Source organism: Accipiter gentilis, chromosome 12 (assembly GCF_929443795.1).
Source record: "Accipiter gentilis chromosome 12, bAccGen1.1, whole genome shotgun sequence".
NCBI classification, from domain to species: domain Eukaryota; kingdom Metazoa; phylum Chordata; class Aves; order Accipitriformes; family Accipitridae; genus Astur; species Astur gentilis.
In genome coordinates, this window is record NC_064891.1 from 34,340,421 (window position 1) to 34,355,960 (window position 15,540).

Genomic DNA, 15,540 nt, shown 5'->3' on the forward strand with positions numbered 1-15,540 from the left:
CTAAACAAACCAAGTTTTCCCTTCAAATATGAAATATGGATAAGAAATAAAAAGGAATTCACAAGTAATTTGCAAGTACTGTACCGCCCTCTGCAGTCCATATGCAAGTTCTGCAAATACATCTGCAAAATGAACTTGCACACATTCCTTGCAAAGATCAGTAGGTCAGTAATAAAACCCCTGCGAGGTGAAACCTAGCAGAAGTAACATTTTTATATTGTCTTACTTGTTGGAATCATAGGAACACAACACAGAAACTTTTTAATTCTTCATATAAATGCTCTGCCTACTAAAGGATGTGGAAACATATGTTTTACTGCTGTTTAGAATGGGTCAGATTCCTCAGTGATACTTCTGGCATTTACTCTCTTGGAACTTGACAGAAATTTGCAATGCCCCATCTAAGAATTTTTTCTGGTTACTTCTAATAAACACCCAAAATAAACCTCATTTTTTAAAAGTTACATTAACTGATCCATCAATGATGGAAGTATATTTTACAGTTCAGGTATTGCGCTATTTTATTTAACACAACTTATAACCTTAATAGGCCATTTTGCTGAGATCTGTACAGCACTGGTGGGTTAACCCCCGCTCTATCACTCCCCCTCCTCAACTGGACAGGGGAGAGGAAATATAATGAAAGGCTCATGAGTTAAGGACAGGGAGATCACTCAGCAATTACCATCACAGGCAAAACAGACTCGACTTCAGGAAATTAATTTATTACCAATCAAAATCAGAGTAAGATAATGAGAAAATAAAAACTAAATTTTAAAAACACCTTCCCCCAACCCTTCCCTTCTTCCCAGGCTTAACTACTCCTGATTTGCTCTCCCTCTTCCTCCCCAAAGGTGCAGGGGGACGGGGAATAGGGGTTGGGGTCAGTTCATCACACATTGTTTCTGCCACTCCTTCCTCCTCAGGGGCAGGACTCCTCACACTCTTCCCCTGCTCTAGCATGAGGTCCCTCCCACAGGAGACAGTCCTCCACAAACTTCCCCAGTGTGGGTCCTTCCCATGGGCTACAGTTCTTCACTAAGCACACTAAGGGCCCCACGCTGGGTCTCTTCCACAGGGTGCAGTCGTTCAGGCACAGACTGCTCCAGCGTGGTCCCCCCATGGGGTCACAAGTCCTGCCAGAAAACCTGCTCCAGCGTGGGCTCCTCTCTCCACAGGTCCACAGGATCCAGCCAGGAGCCTGGTCCAGCACAGGGTTCCCACAGGGTCACAGCCTCCTTCGGAAACCCACCTGCTCTGGTGTGGGGTCCTCCACAGCCTGCAGGTGGAGATCTGCTCCACCATGGACCTCTCTGGGCTGCAGGGGGACAGCCTGCCTCACCATAGTCTTCACCACAGGCTGCAGGAGAATCTCTCCCCCTCCTTCTTCACTGACCTTGGTGTCTGCAGAGTTGTTTCTCTCACACATTCTGACTCCTCTCTTTTCCAGCTGCAATTGTGCCTGCACAGCAACTTTTCCCCCTTCTTAAATATGTTATCACAGAGGTGCTGTCACCATTGCTGATGGGCTCGGCCTTGGCCAGTGGTGGGTCAGACACGGAGCCAGCTGACATTGGCTCTACCAGACATGTGGGAAGCTTCTAGCAGCTTCTCACAAACCACCCCTGTAGTTCCCCCACTTCTAAAACCTTACCACATGAAACTTCTTCACATGTACACCTTAAGACAGTACTATTTTCCCTGTTGAATTGTTAGAGAACACTTGACAGTTACGCTTGAGCCAGCTGTAAATATTTGCTAAAATGCAACTTCTTAAAAGGCCTTTTGTTTTTTAAACCTCACCTGCTCTATGTTTTTGTTTCATAACTTCCTTGTTGAACGCTAAGAGTTTAACTTTACTCGGACAGTAAAAGTTCTTCACCGACTTAGGAGCAATTAAGGAGAGAAGTCATGTGAGCAAATTTTATATACATGTGATGAGGGCTCTGGTTATTAACATAACTTTGAGTATCTGTTGAAGTAGAGAGCACTGAGAGGAGAGGACATAATACCTGATAGGACTAAAAAAAGCATACAGCAATGTGCTACTCTATTTCAGTAAAACAAGTCTTGAGTAACTAAATTAATAGAAGTTAGCAGGTTCTTCCTCTGTAATGTGACATTTGTCCTTTGCATTTTAGTGTTTGAATATTGTTGCAAACAGAGGTTACTTACATTATGGCCAGCTGTCACCTTCACACTGATAGGATCACATAAGAAAACCGTTTTCTATCAGAACACCTTCATTCCAACTTAATTTACGTCTGCTTTTTTCCCTGGATCTGCAAATACAATTTTTTAAAGTAATTATCAGATTTTACAATATTTTTCTCCTCCTAAAAGATCAAACTTTGTACCTTATGGCAACAGCATGCTATATCACCACTAAAATGCAGGAGGTTAAACTGCATTTTCTACCTCACACAAAGTCACAAAGGCAAACGAACGTCACTTTTTTTAAAAATCAAAATTAAGCTTTTGAAGAGCCATTCCTCTGCTCTCAGCAGAGATCTGAAGGATTTTTGTACCACAAACGTTCAAGACAGAGTACTAACAGCACCTCGTGGTTTGGGGGTCATGATGAAAGGAAACAAGCAAGGCTTGAAAACCCCTCCAGGGAAAAAAAAAAAAAAAAGGTAACAGCTCAGGCAGCTTCGTGGGGTTTCCCACCTAGCAAACGCACCTAATCTGTTGGGCTGAGGGAAGCGAACCCAGCAGGAGCGCCCCCAGCCCCCCGAAGGCGGTTCTCCTAGGGCTCGCCCACGGGGACAGCCCCCTCAGGGAGCCGCCCTGCCTCCCGCGCCCGGCGCTGAGGAAGGCTGACGGGGACGGCGGCCCCCTCAGAAACCGGGTCGCTCTCCCAGCCGGCTGCTGTTCCTCAGCGTGGGGCGACGCAAACGGGACACGGCCCTGGCCGACGGGTAATCAGCGGCCGACGGGAGACACCCGGGCGCAGCGGCTCCAACGGCCACCCCGCCGCGCGCGGCGCCTCCAACGCTTTCAACCGCCGGCCTCGGCGCGCGGGGCTCCGCCAACGGTTTCCAACGGCCACCCTCAGCCCCGCTGTGCCGCCGTGCCGCCGCCGCCGCCCCCCTCCAAGGGCCCTGTCTGCAGACGAGCCGCTACCCCGTCCACCAGCCCGGGGAGAAACGGGGCGGCAGTGCCGCCAAGAAAACCCGCTGCCGGCCCACCCCCTCCGGCACCGCCCCGCCGGGCGTCCCAAGCAACGGCGGCCGCTTTACCTCGGCGACGCTCCGCCCCGCTGGCCGCAGCCGTTGCTGCGCGACGAGCGGAGCCGACGGCGGCTGAGGGGCAGGTTGGTGCCTCCGGCCCGGCCCGCACCCGCCCCCCCCCCCCCCGGGCCAGACCGTGGCCGAGCCCCCCCGGACACCCGCCGCCCCAGGCTGTCCTGCGGGAAGGGCAGGAGCGAGGCCTCAGGGAGCACTTGTGGGCCGGACTCACCCCCGGCCGGCCCGAGCCGCACGCTTCCCACCCGCCTCAGCGGGGCCCCGAGCAGCCGCCTTTTGAGGGCTTTGAGCCTGAACGAGACCCTTATCAGCCTCCACGGTCGGAACCGGGACCGGCTTCCTACGAATAGCAGGGGGTAAGGCAAGGGTCTGATCAGCCACAAGGGCTGAGAAAGAGCATCTCTCAGCCAGGAGCACCCGACCAAGACCCCTACAAGAAGAAGACCAAAGAGGAAGTGTCGGCCGGACCCGTGCACCGGGAGGAGCACCGCATCGATCACAGACCGCAATGCAACACCTCTGTCAGCCACGGGGAGCAGAACAAGCCTCTTAAGCGCTACAGGTGCCAGAAATAAACACCAGCCGGAGACAGGCGCTGGGACAAGACTCTCATCAGGCACAGGAGGCAAGGCAAAGCATGTATCAGTCAGATGCAGTAGGATTCGACCCTTACCAAACACAGGAACCAAAAAGTGCCTATCAGACATACGCAGTAGGACGAGATCCCTATCAAGCCTCCGAGCGTGCGCATGGCCCCTATCAGCCACATGAACCAGGTTATGGTCTTCATCAGCCAGGACACAGTCCGTATGATGATCAGATACCCGATCCCAAATCCCGAATGCTGGCAATTCAGAATGCAAAAGCCTATTTACTGAAGAGCAGCACAACATCTGGCCTGAACTTGTAAGTCTGAAAAAGGGACACAGTTGGAATGGGTAGGAAGTACGAGTGGAGAGAAAAGTAGTGTTGGTAAAAGGGCAAAGGGTTATGTTGAGAAAGGGAGGGATACCACCCGGGTATATATAGAATGGGAGAATATGTTATAAATGCAATAGTTCATCGCCATGTGATACTTGTGTGGGTCCAACATCTTTCAGAATCAAAATTCCCAAGGGAATTTATAGAGTTCAAAGGGAAACTGATTTGATTAAGAGCAAGTTTAAATTCAGCGTCAGGTCCTGAGGCAGGTGCGGTATATACCAAAAATGGAAGATGGGTCTACTCCTAAGTAGATTATAATCAGGCTAATTTCAAGTCTAATTTCCCATAATACTCCATGATCCGCTTTCATCTAACTATTCCAATGATTTCTCCAAAGCTCCAGGTGATTCGCTTCTACTTTTGATATTAAAAACATAATATTCTAAGACTTCTGTATAGTAAGCCAATAATATTTACATTTATATGACAGATATGATCATCTTGCTAATATGCTAACAAAGATCCTGGATGAACAGCCCACAAATGCAGTAGACATAATTGAGAATATCAGCAAGGATGTGAAGTGGGCTCAGTTTCAGAAAAAAATGGACACTCTTCGAGATGAACACAAGATTCTTCCAGCATTTGAAGCTGCAGAAAAGCGTAAAGCTTTGTTCCTCAAGGCAAATGGAGAAGGAGATGAAGAACTAGAAGAAGAGATAGTGAGTTATTATCAGAGAAGAACAGATATCATATATTCCAGGGAATGGGTGGGAGTATGGTGGGAAGGAAAAGGAGGACGGGGGGTAGTTGTGGTTTCCTTTGTAGTATTGCCCCTCATGATCATATGAATAATTGCAGCCACAGCACCACATGTCCTCTTCATAGCTGAGTTGGTCCCCTGTCTAGTTGTGAAGAAGAAAACCCATCTGGTTACTTAGTTGGGATTTTTTCCTATAGTAAATCTAATATCTTGAGCCTTTAAAATCATAGATGTTCTAGAGATGATAAAAAGAAAGTAAAGCTTACAATATCTCCCATATGCTAGTTCAGCATGGAATACTGCATCCAAATTTCTTTTCTTTATCTAAAAGTGACATTTCTTTACCTAAAGCGAGCATAATTCTGGACACCAGTTCAAGTATATTGTGTACAGCTGCTACTGTAAAATAGAGAATGGAGAATTTAGTGATCTTTCCAGCTCCAGCTGTGGTTCCAGTCTTTCCTTCTTCAACTAAAAAAAAAAAAAAAATAAAAAATATGGTTATAATGAAGAACTACTACAATGAAAAAGCCACTTCTTAAAACAGGGATTTTTCAGTATTCAGTTGCTTATATGCAAAAGCATTTATACCCAATGAAAAATCAAGAGAATTCTTCTAATAACCAAGGGAAAATAATGAACAAGATGTTGATTTTCATATTGCCATTGCATAATACAAATACTAACAACAGAAGAGATAGCCTTTCATCTTTTCCATAGCCTATTACTTATTTTACAGTAACAGTATATGATGGTAAAAATGGAAAAAGTAGGGTATTTCAGAAAAGAATTTTGAATTTTTCATACTCCTGTCTATCTTGCTTTGATATAAGAAACCTGGCAGGGCCAAAGAAATTCCATACGCAACTAGTATTACATCTTCCAAATTCCCTACCCTGTCATGTACAACTTCTAATCTTTGTCTGTGTGCTATAATCACCTACGCCCATGAAATAAGAGAAGGGTGATAAAGAGAATGTAAATACTTAATGAAATCTTCATTATTGGCCTAGTTCTCCTTCCACTGAAGCCAGCTGGAGTCTTTTAATATGGACTTCGGTAAGAACAGGGGCCAGTATTTTAAAAAATGCAGGGAGCTTTATGCCAGGGTTTTCAAAAGAACAACATTCACTCCAGAGAAATATTGCTGGTTTGGTGTCTAAATGTATAAAATATGTATTATATTTTCCCCAAATGCATCTGACGCAAACACAAGGAAACACAGTGACACTGTTTGTGGGCATCAAGGCTTCTTACATAGCTGACATGCCCTAGCACTGAAATCCTTTGTAGATCCTGTGTAAGAATTCTGACCTTCCTTATTTTGCAGTAATTAGGAGTTTGACTTTTGAAATCCTGTGTTCTAAAAGCTGCAGTTCATCGGTGTTCTCTTCTTTAACCTTAAAATGGCATTTTTAATTTTTCTAAATGATAGTGGAAGATGTAGTAAGTGAACGTCTGGAAAGTGCTTTGAGAGAATAAGTGGCACTACAGGAAAGTAAAGTATAACATTCAGTGGATAACATGTTTAATTTTTCAAATAGATAATTACATTGTTCTTCAGCTCTAACTCTGGATCTTCTTTCCCAGGGAGAGACCCCTCTACCTAATGTGATGGAAACAGCCTTTTATTTTGAACAGGCTGGAATTGGCTTGAGCAAAGATGAATCCTATCACATATTCCTTGCCCTTAAAAAACTAGTTAGTGTTCAGCCAATCCAGACCTGTCGCTTCTGGGGCAAAATTTTGGGCCTGGAGATGAACTATATTATAGCTGAAGTACAGTATCATGAGGGGGAAGAAGAGGAGGAAACAGAAGAGGAAGAAGTTGTTGAGGAAGGAGGGAAAAGGAGGGGTGATGTTGAAGACGAAGATGAGGAGACAGAAAAAGAAGATGAACCACCAAAGTCCACCTATAAGCCCCCACCTGTCATCCCAAAAGAAGAAAATGGGACCGGGGCTAATAAATATGTCTACTTTGTCTGTAATGAGCCAGGCAAACCCTGGGTGAAGTTGCCTCCAGTGACGCCAGCCCAGATTGTCTGTGCCAGGAAAATCAAGAAGTTCTTCACTGGTAGGCTGGATGCTCCTGTTGTGAGCTTTCCTCCCTTCCCGGGAAATGAGGCCAATTACCTTCGTGCACAGATAGCTCGGATATCAGCAGGAACCCATATCTCTCCCATTGGATTTTACCAGTTTGCAGAGGAGGAAGGAGATGAAGAGGAGGAGGGGGGGGCAGGAAGAGATACATGTGAAGAAAACCCTGATTTTCAGCCTCTTTCTGTGGTTGAAATGGTGGATTCTCTCTCCACATGGGTACACCACGTACAGAATATTCTGAAGCAGGTATGTTCTGGCATAGCTCACACTGACCTCGGATACTGTTCACATTGCAGTACCTGTAGGGTTTCAGAACGTAAATGACACTCCTCACCTGCACATTTGAACTATTCACCAGAAATGGTATTGGACTGAAATATTTTTCTACAGAAAATATATTTTATGTAGTATATAATATATAAATATGCTGCACATATTTACATACAGCATATATTTATTTATTTTTTTATATATATGTATGTATTTAGGAACCTTCTAGGTTTAGTATTTCAATGGTGTGTTCTTGAGATTGAAACCTATCTTTAGATAACAGCACGAAGTTAGGCCTTGATAGACAATAAAAATTTCTGGTAATCTTCTATAATAGTTTTTCTCTTTTGAAGTCCTTACTTGACAAAAATGTTTTAAATTCTCTTTTGTTCGGTAGGATGCTAAAATGCAGATAGCTTATTATTGTTTGCCAGATGGAACTTACTTGATGTTTTCTTCTGGTTTACTTTTTGTTGCTTACTTTCTGCTGTGAAACATGCAAATGAAAATGCTTAGAAGCTTGTGATACCAGGCTAGTGCTGGAAAGAGGTATTACTAATTTGATGACCATTACTGGATGACTTGCTGGTCAGTCAAGAATGCTAGTGTGAAATAACAGCAAACGGTAGGAAATAAGGTTTAAAATTATTACCAGCAAAACCATAGTTATAAAATCTATGTGCATTAGAATCTTAAGAAAATTTTGTTACGTTCCTCTGACTGGTAGCTAAATAACAAGGCAGACTTTAAAAGGAAGGGGAAAAGTCCCTAAGTTAAGCCTCTTAGTTTGCAGTCATCTAGCAAGGATATAAACTAAACTGGCAAGGAACTGAAGACTACAAAATAACAAAAAGCTGATGAAAGAGGTATAAGGTTATTCTGAAATAGTAAGCAGGGACAAGTGAGGAATGAGGGCTATAGGGAATGCTCTGCCAAGAGGATACAATATTCTGCCAACAATATACCAGTTGTGGAATATGTATTTTTCTTTTCTCCCCCCCCCCCCCCCGCCCCCAACTGCGTATGCATGTGCCTGAGCCCTTTGTTTTAAATGGCTTGCATTCTTTCGGTGATTGTTACATGTATTTATTATTTTACCATGTCAATTATAGGGTCGCTGTGTTTGGTTTAATCCTTTCCAAAAATCAGAGGAAGAAGAAGAAGATGAAGAGGAGGAGAAAGCAGAGGAGCCAGATGAACTACAGCAAGAAATAGGACCACCTCTTCTCACTCCACTCTCTGAAGATGAAGGTACTCTTCATGGAATATGAAGTTTTTGATAGAGAGCCACTAGGAATGTTAGCGTTTAGGTAGTAAATATTTGAAGATATAGGAATCTGATGCTTCATGGAGCAATATAGTTTGCTTCTGTAGGTTAAGCACGTTCTTTTACAAAATTGATCAAAAGCAAAATGGTTAACAGTATTGACATTAAAACTGAAATAATTTGGTTTACTAGTTAACAATCTTGTTGAGAATGAAGAGAAAAAGTACCTCAGACTTGCCAGGCTACTGCAAGTTCAAGACAGCTCACTACCTGAAATACATTCAGCTATTTTTCCATACCTGTTTAGGTTAAAAAAAGTGTGTGTGCATGTGTAAATAAATAAACAAACATATATACATACACATATGCACAGATACACAAGTAAAAATTTAGATCCTGTAGTGCATTACTGCAGTAAATCATGGGAATATGGAAACCTGAATATTAGATTACATCAATAGTAAATTATTTTCCTACTCTCCATTCTTTAATCAAGGTGAAATAAAACTATGTAATTTATCCATAAGTGATATAAAGTCCTTGGCAAACAAAACAGCAGTGAGTACTACTGAATTTCAGAAGCATTATCTTTTCCGTACATGGCTCTATTAGCGTTCCTGTGCTACTACCCATACATCCAAAACACCTGTTTGAATACAGTCCCTACATGTCTTGTTTCTGACTTCTAGCTCTTCTAATATGCAACTTAATATAACCATTGCTTGAATTCTGTGAAAGTCTTGTAGCTCAGTCTTAAATACTTTGTAGAGGCTCATAAGTCAATTTATTCATAGACCGTGTGTGTTTGGCTGCCTCCAGGAATTCAAAATATCCCTGCTTGGACAGCTCAGCCTTCTACAAACCTGATCCCGCAATATGCTGTTGCAATCCTCCAGTCTAACCGATGGCCCGGAGCATATGCCTTTGCATCTGGGAAGTGAGTACCTAGTTGGCATGATTACAACACAGACTGTAAATGCTAAACACAGATACCTGTCTAATGAAGTCAAAGTTGCTTTATTATTAATTCATTGACTGAATTCTAACTATTCCAGAGACTGATGGAGAAGGCCACTTAAATGTGCATAGCAACCATAAATAATCATTGGAAAGGCTAGTATAAAGTTAATGGAAGTAAATATCCAGTTAGTGTTTCGGCACAGTCCTTGATTTAAAACCTATATTCTTGAGTCTGCGGTACTTTTTACAAAAAACAGCTACATTCTGTGGTTCTAATGTTAGTTTGTTTCCACTGCACATGGTACAGTCATTACCTCTAGGTGCTTTTAAATGGGCACTGGAGTTGGCGTTAGAAAGGGCACTATGTTACCAATGTGAAGTTGGAGTCATATTGCAATACACTGCAGTGACAGAGTACATACAGCCTTCATCATTTTAGCATTTGGAGGTTTTTAAGTGGAAGATGTCTTAATCAACAGTTACAGCAGCTAAAATGAGGTGCTGTCTTCTGAACACTTCAGTTATAGGATATCTGCACCACAGTGACTTTTTGCACAGCAGAGTAAGGATAAGCTTGACAATATCTCCACTGATGTTTTGTCAGGGGGAGAATGTGCAGAATGTGCCATCTTTCACTTTTCTTTCTCAGGAAATTTGATAATATCTACTTTGGCTGGGGTCACAAATACAGTCCGGAGAACCACAGTCCCGCACTGCCTCCGCCAGTGCAAGCAGAATACCCCAGCGGGCCAGAAATCACGGAGACAAGAGACCCCACTCTGGAGGAGGAACTGGCTTTCAAGGCTGCAAAGGAAGAAGCCTTAGCTGCAGCGGAGGAAGAAGACGATGAGGAAGATGTTGAGGATGATGAAGAGGAGGATGATGATTAAAATGCGGGGGGATGACACACATATTTTTCCTCTAAAAGTTTAAACATGAAATGCAACTAGAGCGCACCTTCTTTTCTGATTTCTGTAGGCTCCTGTATGCAGCTGCCTTACCCTTGTTCCCTACCCGCCAAGCCCACCCGCCCTGGCCTTAAGATTGCATCTCTTTCACTGGAAGAGGACACACCGAAGCAGCCCCTTTTTTTAGCAGAGTAGGCAAACACAGAGTCTGCCTCTGCTTCCTGCAACAACGCTGCTTTAAACTGAGCAACTACCATCCACCTCACGTCCACGTTGTTTTTCTAACCCGCACTCCAATACCAGCGTAACTTTTCCTTAAACAAACCAAAAAATAAACCTAATTACATAACGTTGTCACTTTTATGTGTGAAAGCATACTCTTCAAATGCAGTAGATAGCTTATTAATTTACCGGCCGAGCGCTGCCGCCCGCAGGGCGTCACTCCTACGGCGCCGCGGCCCTGGCCGGCACCATCGCAGGGCTCTCGCCAAACGGGGGGCGTGTGCCGGGAGCGCTCAGGAGGCCGTTCAGCCATCTATCCCTCACTACGCTTTCCCCACTTCCCCCCCTCCCCTCCCCGTCAGCTCTTGGCGGGTGGTACGCTCCGCCGTGGCGTCTGCCCTGCGCGGTCCAATAGGAAGCGGCTTCCGGAGAAATTCAAACTCCGGTGGCGGTTGAGGTCACTACGTTGCTGACCGGGGTGCGCGCGAGAGAGGGGCGAGCGGGTTCCCTCTCCCGGGCGGCGCGTGCCCGGCGGCCGCAGGGATGGCGGAGGAGGGAGCCGTGACGGTCTGCGTGCGTCTGCGGCCTCTCATCGCCAGGTGAGGCTCCGTCCGGCGGGGAGGGCCGCACCCGATCCCCCCGCCTGAGGGGAGGCTGCAGTGCTGCCCGCGGCCTCCCTGGGCGTTGCCGTGCCCCCCCCTCCCCCCCTTCCTCACCTGCAGCTGGGCCTCGGGGAGCGCCGCTGCCGCCCTACGAAGAGGGGGAGGAAGGGAGGGGGCGTTTGTGCGGCGTCCGTCCAGGCGGAGGAAGGGGAGAGTCGGGGCGAACTGGGCTGGCGAGGGCCTGGGGGAGAGGTACTCGCGGTAAGGGGGCAGACTCCCCTGACAGGAGCAGAGTCCTAACCTAATGAAGCTGACAGAATATCTCTGCTTTTAGAGAAAATGCGCTGGAAGACAAAGCGTCGCTCCACTGGAAAAGTGAAAATAATACTATTTCCGAAGTGAACGGTACAAAAGTATTCAGTTATGGTAAGAACATGAAAGCAACTATTTTGATGCTTACTTTGGACCTTTGTTACTGTACTAGTTGAACGTACCAACTAGCACTGATGACCTTAGCTTTTTGCCACGTCCCTGGACTTTGTTTCCAACTTCATAATTTTGAAAGAGTGCTGCTGGGGCACACAGGATTTCTGCTTTAGGCGGTACCAGGAACGTGCTTTTGAAGTCAGTGTCCTGATGGTTGTTGCTTTCTCTGTTCTGGTTCCATGTTGTAGAGTGGTTTTGGAACACACGAGCTGGATTCTTTTCGTATAAATTCCAGTTAAAAATGGACTAGACTAGGGCTAGTCCGGAGCACTTAGGGAGAAGGGGGTGGGGGAACCCAAACCTAAAAAGTGCCTATTGTGGATGTTAGATCCTCGTAACTGCCTCACTTTGAGTCTTTACTGATCCACACTTGCTACTTGTTAATATAAACGTAGCCACTACAAAGATTTTTCCCAAATTATAGATTGAATAAAAGCATGCTCCGAGCTAGGAGTTTAACAAGTAGCCTGTCTTGTCAGGCTCACAATCATAGATAAACTAGCCATAACTGGTTTTAGGATTAAATCAGATGACTATTTAATGGTGTCCATCATTCTTAGGTTTTTTGACTTGTCTGTTGTCTGTTCGTTGTATCTTTCTTGGTTCTGGGTTTAATATTTCTTTAAAAAAAAAAAAAAGTTAGTGTCAGAATTACATTTTATGCTTGAATTATCCTACAAACCATCTGATGCCCATTTATTGGATTTGAAGTCAGCAATACCAAGTAAGATGACAGCTTGGTTTTGACTTGCAATACAATGGATTCACGTGCTTTATTTTAATTATTTTTTTTAAGATCGTGTCTTTCACTCAAGTGACAACACTCAGCAATTATATGAAGGTGTAGCCGTTCCGATTATACGGTCAGCTGTGCAAGGTTATAATGGTAAGTTTTAAAACTGTGTTTAAATCCTGTTTGTAATGTATTTCATAAGCAATTAGTAAAATTTAACCATCTTTCTAGGGACAATTTTTGCTTACGGACAGACTGCTTCAGGGAAGACATACACAATGATGGGAAATGAAGATTCTGTGGGCATTATCCCTAAGGCAATTCAACATGTTTTCAAACTTATTTGTGAGGTGAGCAATTCCATTAAATTGAAGTGACTGGAAGGACTAGTAATATTTGTGATTATTACATAAAAGTTAATTTTAGTATTAAGGAGCTTATGAAGGAAATGAACTTATATTGGACCATATGTTGCAGTTGCTTTGGTAGCCTTGCAAAGATGAGTGGTTTAAAAAAAAGGTAATGGGATTCTATTAGGCAGAATCAAATCAGAACAAAACTGAGGGGGGTTGTTAAAACTTGCGAATATCCTAAACCTTGATTACAAGATAAGGTAATGTGAAGCTTTGTGTTTATTCTGCTATTTTAAAATGCTAAAAAATTGACAGTATTAAAGACTTTTTTAGGGGGAAGAATATGACACTAAATTTACTTATTTCAGGCTTTCAAAAGAATCATAGGCTAATTGCTAAATGCTAATAGGAAGTAAGGAGAAGGTACAAGTTAAAACAGTGATTTCCAAAATGTCATCGGCAGAGCACTTGCTTCTGCCTTGAGGACTTCAGGTAATTGTTATCAGTTATGTGAAATGGTCACTGGTCCTTTGAGGAGGTACAGAGTACCTTAGGGGGTCTGTAAAAGTAACTAAAGTCAAGAAAGCTTTCCATGGTGCTGTAGTCCTTGAGTCTATCTGCAGCCTTTCCTCACGCCAGTATTCTCTACCAGGGAGGCAGGAGAGGAAGCAGCAGCAGCAAAAGTAAGTCTAATCAAGCAGAGAGAGAAGACTAGGTATACAGAGAGGAAAGAGCCTAAGCAGGAGGAAATCGGATACGGAAATGGCATTTAAGTGGTAGAACTATTGTCATGCTTCCATAGGGCAGTTATCTTGCTTTTATAACCCACTGAAAGTGATATACCATTAATACAGCTGGAAAGAGGTGGGATAGAAGAAAAATTATTCTATATTGGTAGATGTTAATGTGCAAAGAGGATGAGAGGAAAGAAATCTGTGGAATGATATCCAAACACATACCTTTGAGAATACTTGCATTAAAAGGTATTTGTTGGCTAGTCTGTTATTTTTTCTTTTTTTCTTTTTTTTTTTCTCTTTGAACAACAGATTCCAGATAGAGAATTCTTGCTAAGGGTTTCTTACATGGAAATCTACAATGAAACCATTACAGATTTGCTTTGTGATATCAGGAAAAAGAAGCCTCTGGGAATTCGTGAGGATGTTAATGTAAGTGGATGTTATGTAGTGTAAGTATTGTACCTGCTTGGAGTAAAAGTAGTTTAAAAAAAAAAAAAGCTTTCAGAGGCATCTAGTTGAAAACTTTTCTGTGTCAAATTGTGTAATTATCTTCAGAATTAGCACAAGGACACTTGCAGTAGAATAACAACAGTGAAGCTGGGTTTGCTGTTGCTGGTTTTTCTTTACAAATGTTTGTAAAAGTAGACTTAATCCCTTAAGTTTTCAAGGACAGGATATTTTATTTAACTTTGGCAGCGAATACTTGGGAGTTGTCTAGCTGATAAAACTTCTACAAACACGATATTAAGCCTCTAGCTCAATGTGTTAGAAGTCTTCAACAGATATACAGAGTTACTTTAATACCATCTTCATATCATCTACAAAATAGATACACTTCTACTCTGAACATAGAACAACCATCAGACTAGAACCATTCAGTAAGATAATCAGTAGGGAAAAATAAATCTGTATTAATGCCATCTTCAATTTCTTTATATATAAAGTTTTGTAGCAAATAATAAAAACTGGTGGTTTGTGGTGTTTTGGTTTGGTTTTTTTCTTTTGATGCCCTAAATGATCAATGCTTTTGGAACTTGGGAAGAAGGGAGATTTATCAGTTGTACGATTATGGTCTTATAACATTTACTGAGAAAAATACTCCTGGATTCCCTCAGAATTTGTCCAGAAGGATATTTCCCTTACCAGTTTTATTTTTAGCAAACTTTCTAGATCTCTGTTGTTTGATTCTTGTGCCTTTAGGCTACAGTTCTGATAAAGGTCTAAACTTTCCCTGTCCCTTGTGTTCAGAGTAAAAAGACATTCAACTGACGTTGCTTCCTTTTAAGAAGGAAGCAAAATGGAATAAATACCATAATAATTGCTGCTAATGTTAACTTAATGTATTGAAGTGAGTTTTAGAGTTCAGTAAAATTTACTACTGTTTTTGTTCTTAAGAGGAACACATATGTAGAAGATCTGATTGAAGAAGTGGTGGTTGCCCCAGAACAAGTTATGGAATGGATCAGAAAAGGAGAAAGTAAGTTGTTTAGCCAATGTCAGCTGATATCTTAGAAAAACATTGATGAATCGGGTATATCTAGAATCATGGGGTATCTCTTTGAGATTATATTCAGAAATCAGTGGGTTTCAGATAGTTTTTAAAATTGTGCTTTTTGTCTATTGTCTCCAGTTTATCAGAATATAAGCAGAAGTATTCTAATATTGCTTTTTGACAGAAAATCGCCATTATGGAGAAACAAAAATGAATGAACACAGCAGCCGTTCACACACTATCTTCAGAATGGTAAAAAATGTTTCACTATTAGGAGGGGTTTTATTACTTTTGAAGTGACAAAAACATTATTGCACCCTCTTCTTCTAGATAATTGAAAGCAGAGAACGAAGTGACCCTGCAAATGCAAACTGTGATGGAGCTGTGATGGTATCCCACTTGGTAAGCTGTACTCCAAGAAGCTATTAAATAGCCATTTATGTAGAGAATTTACTGTTACTGCTTGTTTGAGAGA

At 42.9% G+C, this 15,540-nt stretch overlaps 2 protein-coding genes across 3 annotated transcripts in view; both read left to right on the forward strand.

Moving 5' to 3' along the window:
- Positions 1–3,379: 3,379 nt before the first annotated feature.
- On the forward strand, positions 3,380–10,791 carry LOC126044779 (radial spoke head protein 4 homolog A-like). 2 transcript variants are annotated; one of them, XM_049814958.1, is made up of 7 exons: positions 3,380–3,447; positions 3,479–4,154; positions 4,663–4,894; positions 6,526–7,281; positions 8,418–8,556; positions 9,392–9,509; positions 10,182–10,791. In XM_049814958.1, exons 2-7 carry the CDS (start codon positions 3,886–3,888, stop codon positions 10,420–10,422), a joined length of 1,755 nt encoding a protein of 584 aa, XP_049670915.1. In that variant the 5' UTR covers positions 3,380–3,447; positions 3,479–3,885; the 3' UTR covers positions 10,423–10,791. The 2 variants fall into 2 exon arrangements, with proteins under 2 accessions (XP_049670915.1, XP_049670914.1); XM_049814957.1 differs by having other exon boundaries at positions 3,386–4,154.
- Positions 10,792–11,197: 406 nt separating this feature from the next.
- CENPE (centromere protein E) overlaps positions 11,198–15,540 on the forward strand; it is a 39,518-nt gene continuing 35,175 nt past the window's right edge. Inside the window, exons 1-8 of the mRNA XM_049814751.1 lie at positions 11,198–11,261; positions 11,599–11,690; positions 12,547–12,636; positions 12,715–12,833; positions 13,883–14,002; positions 14,969–15,050; positions 15,250–15,317; positions 15,396–15,467. Of these exons, the coding sequence (XP_049670708.1) occupies positions 11,206–11,261; positions 11,599–11,690; positions 12,547–12,636; positions 12,715–12,833; positions 13,883–14,002; positions 14,969–15,050; positions 15,250–15,317; positions 15,396–15,467 (699 nt within the window). The 5' untranslated portion in view covers positions 11,198–11,205. The remainder of the gene's footprint in view (positions 11,262–11,598; positions 11,691–12,546; positions 12,637–12,714; positions 12,834–13,882; positions 14,003–14,968; positions 15,051–15,249; positions 15,318–15,395; positions 15,468–15,540) is intronic.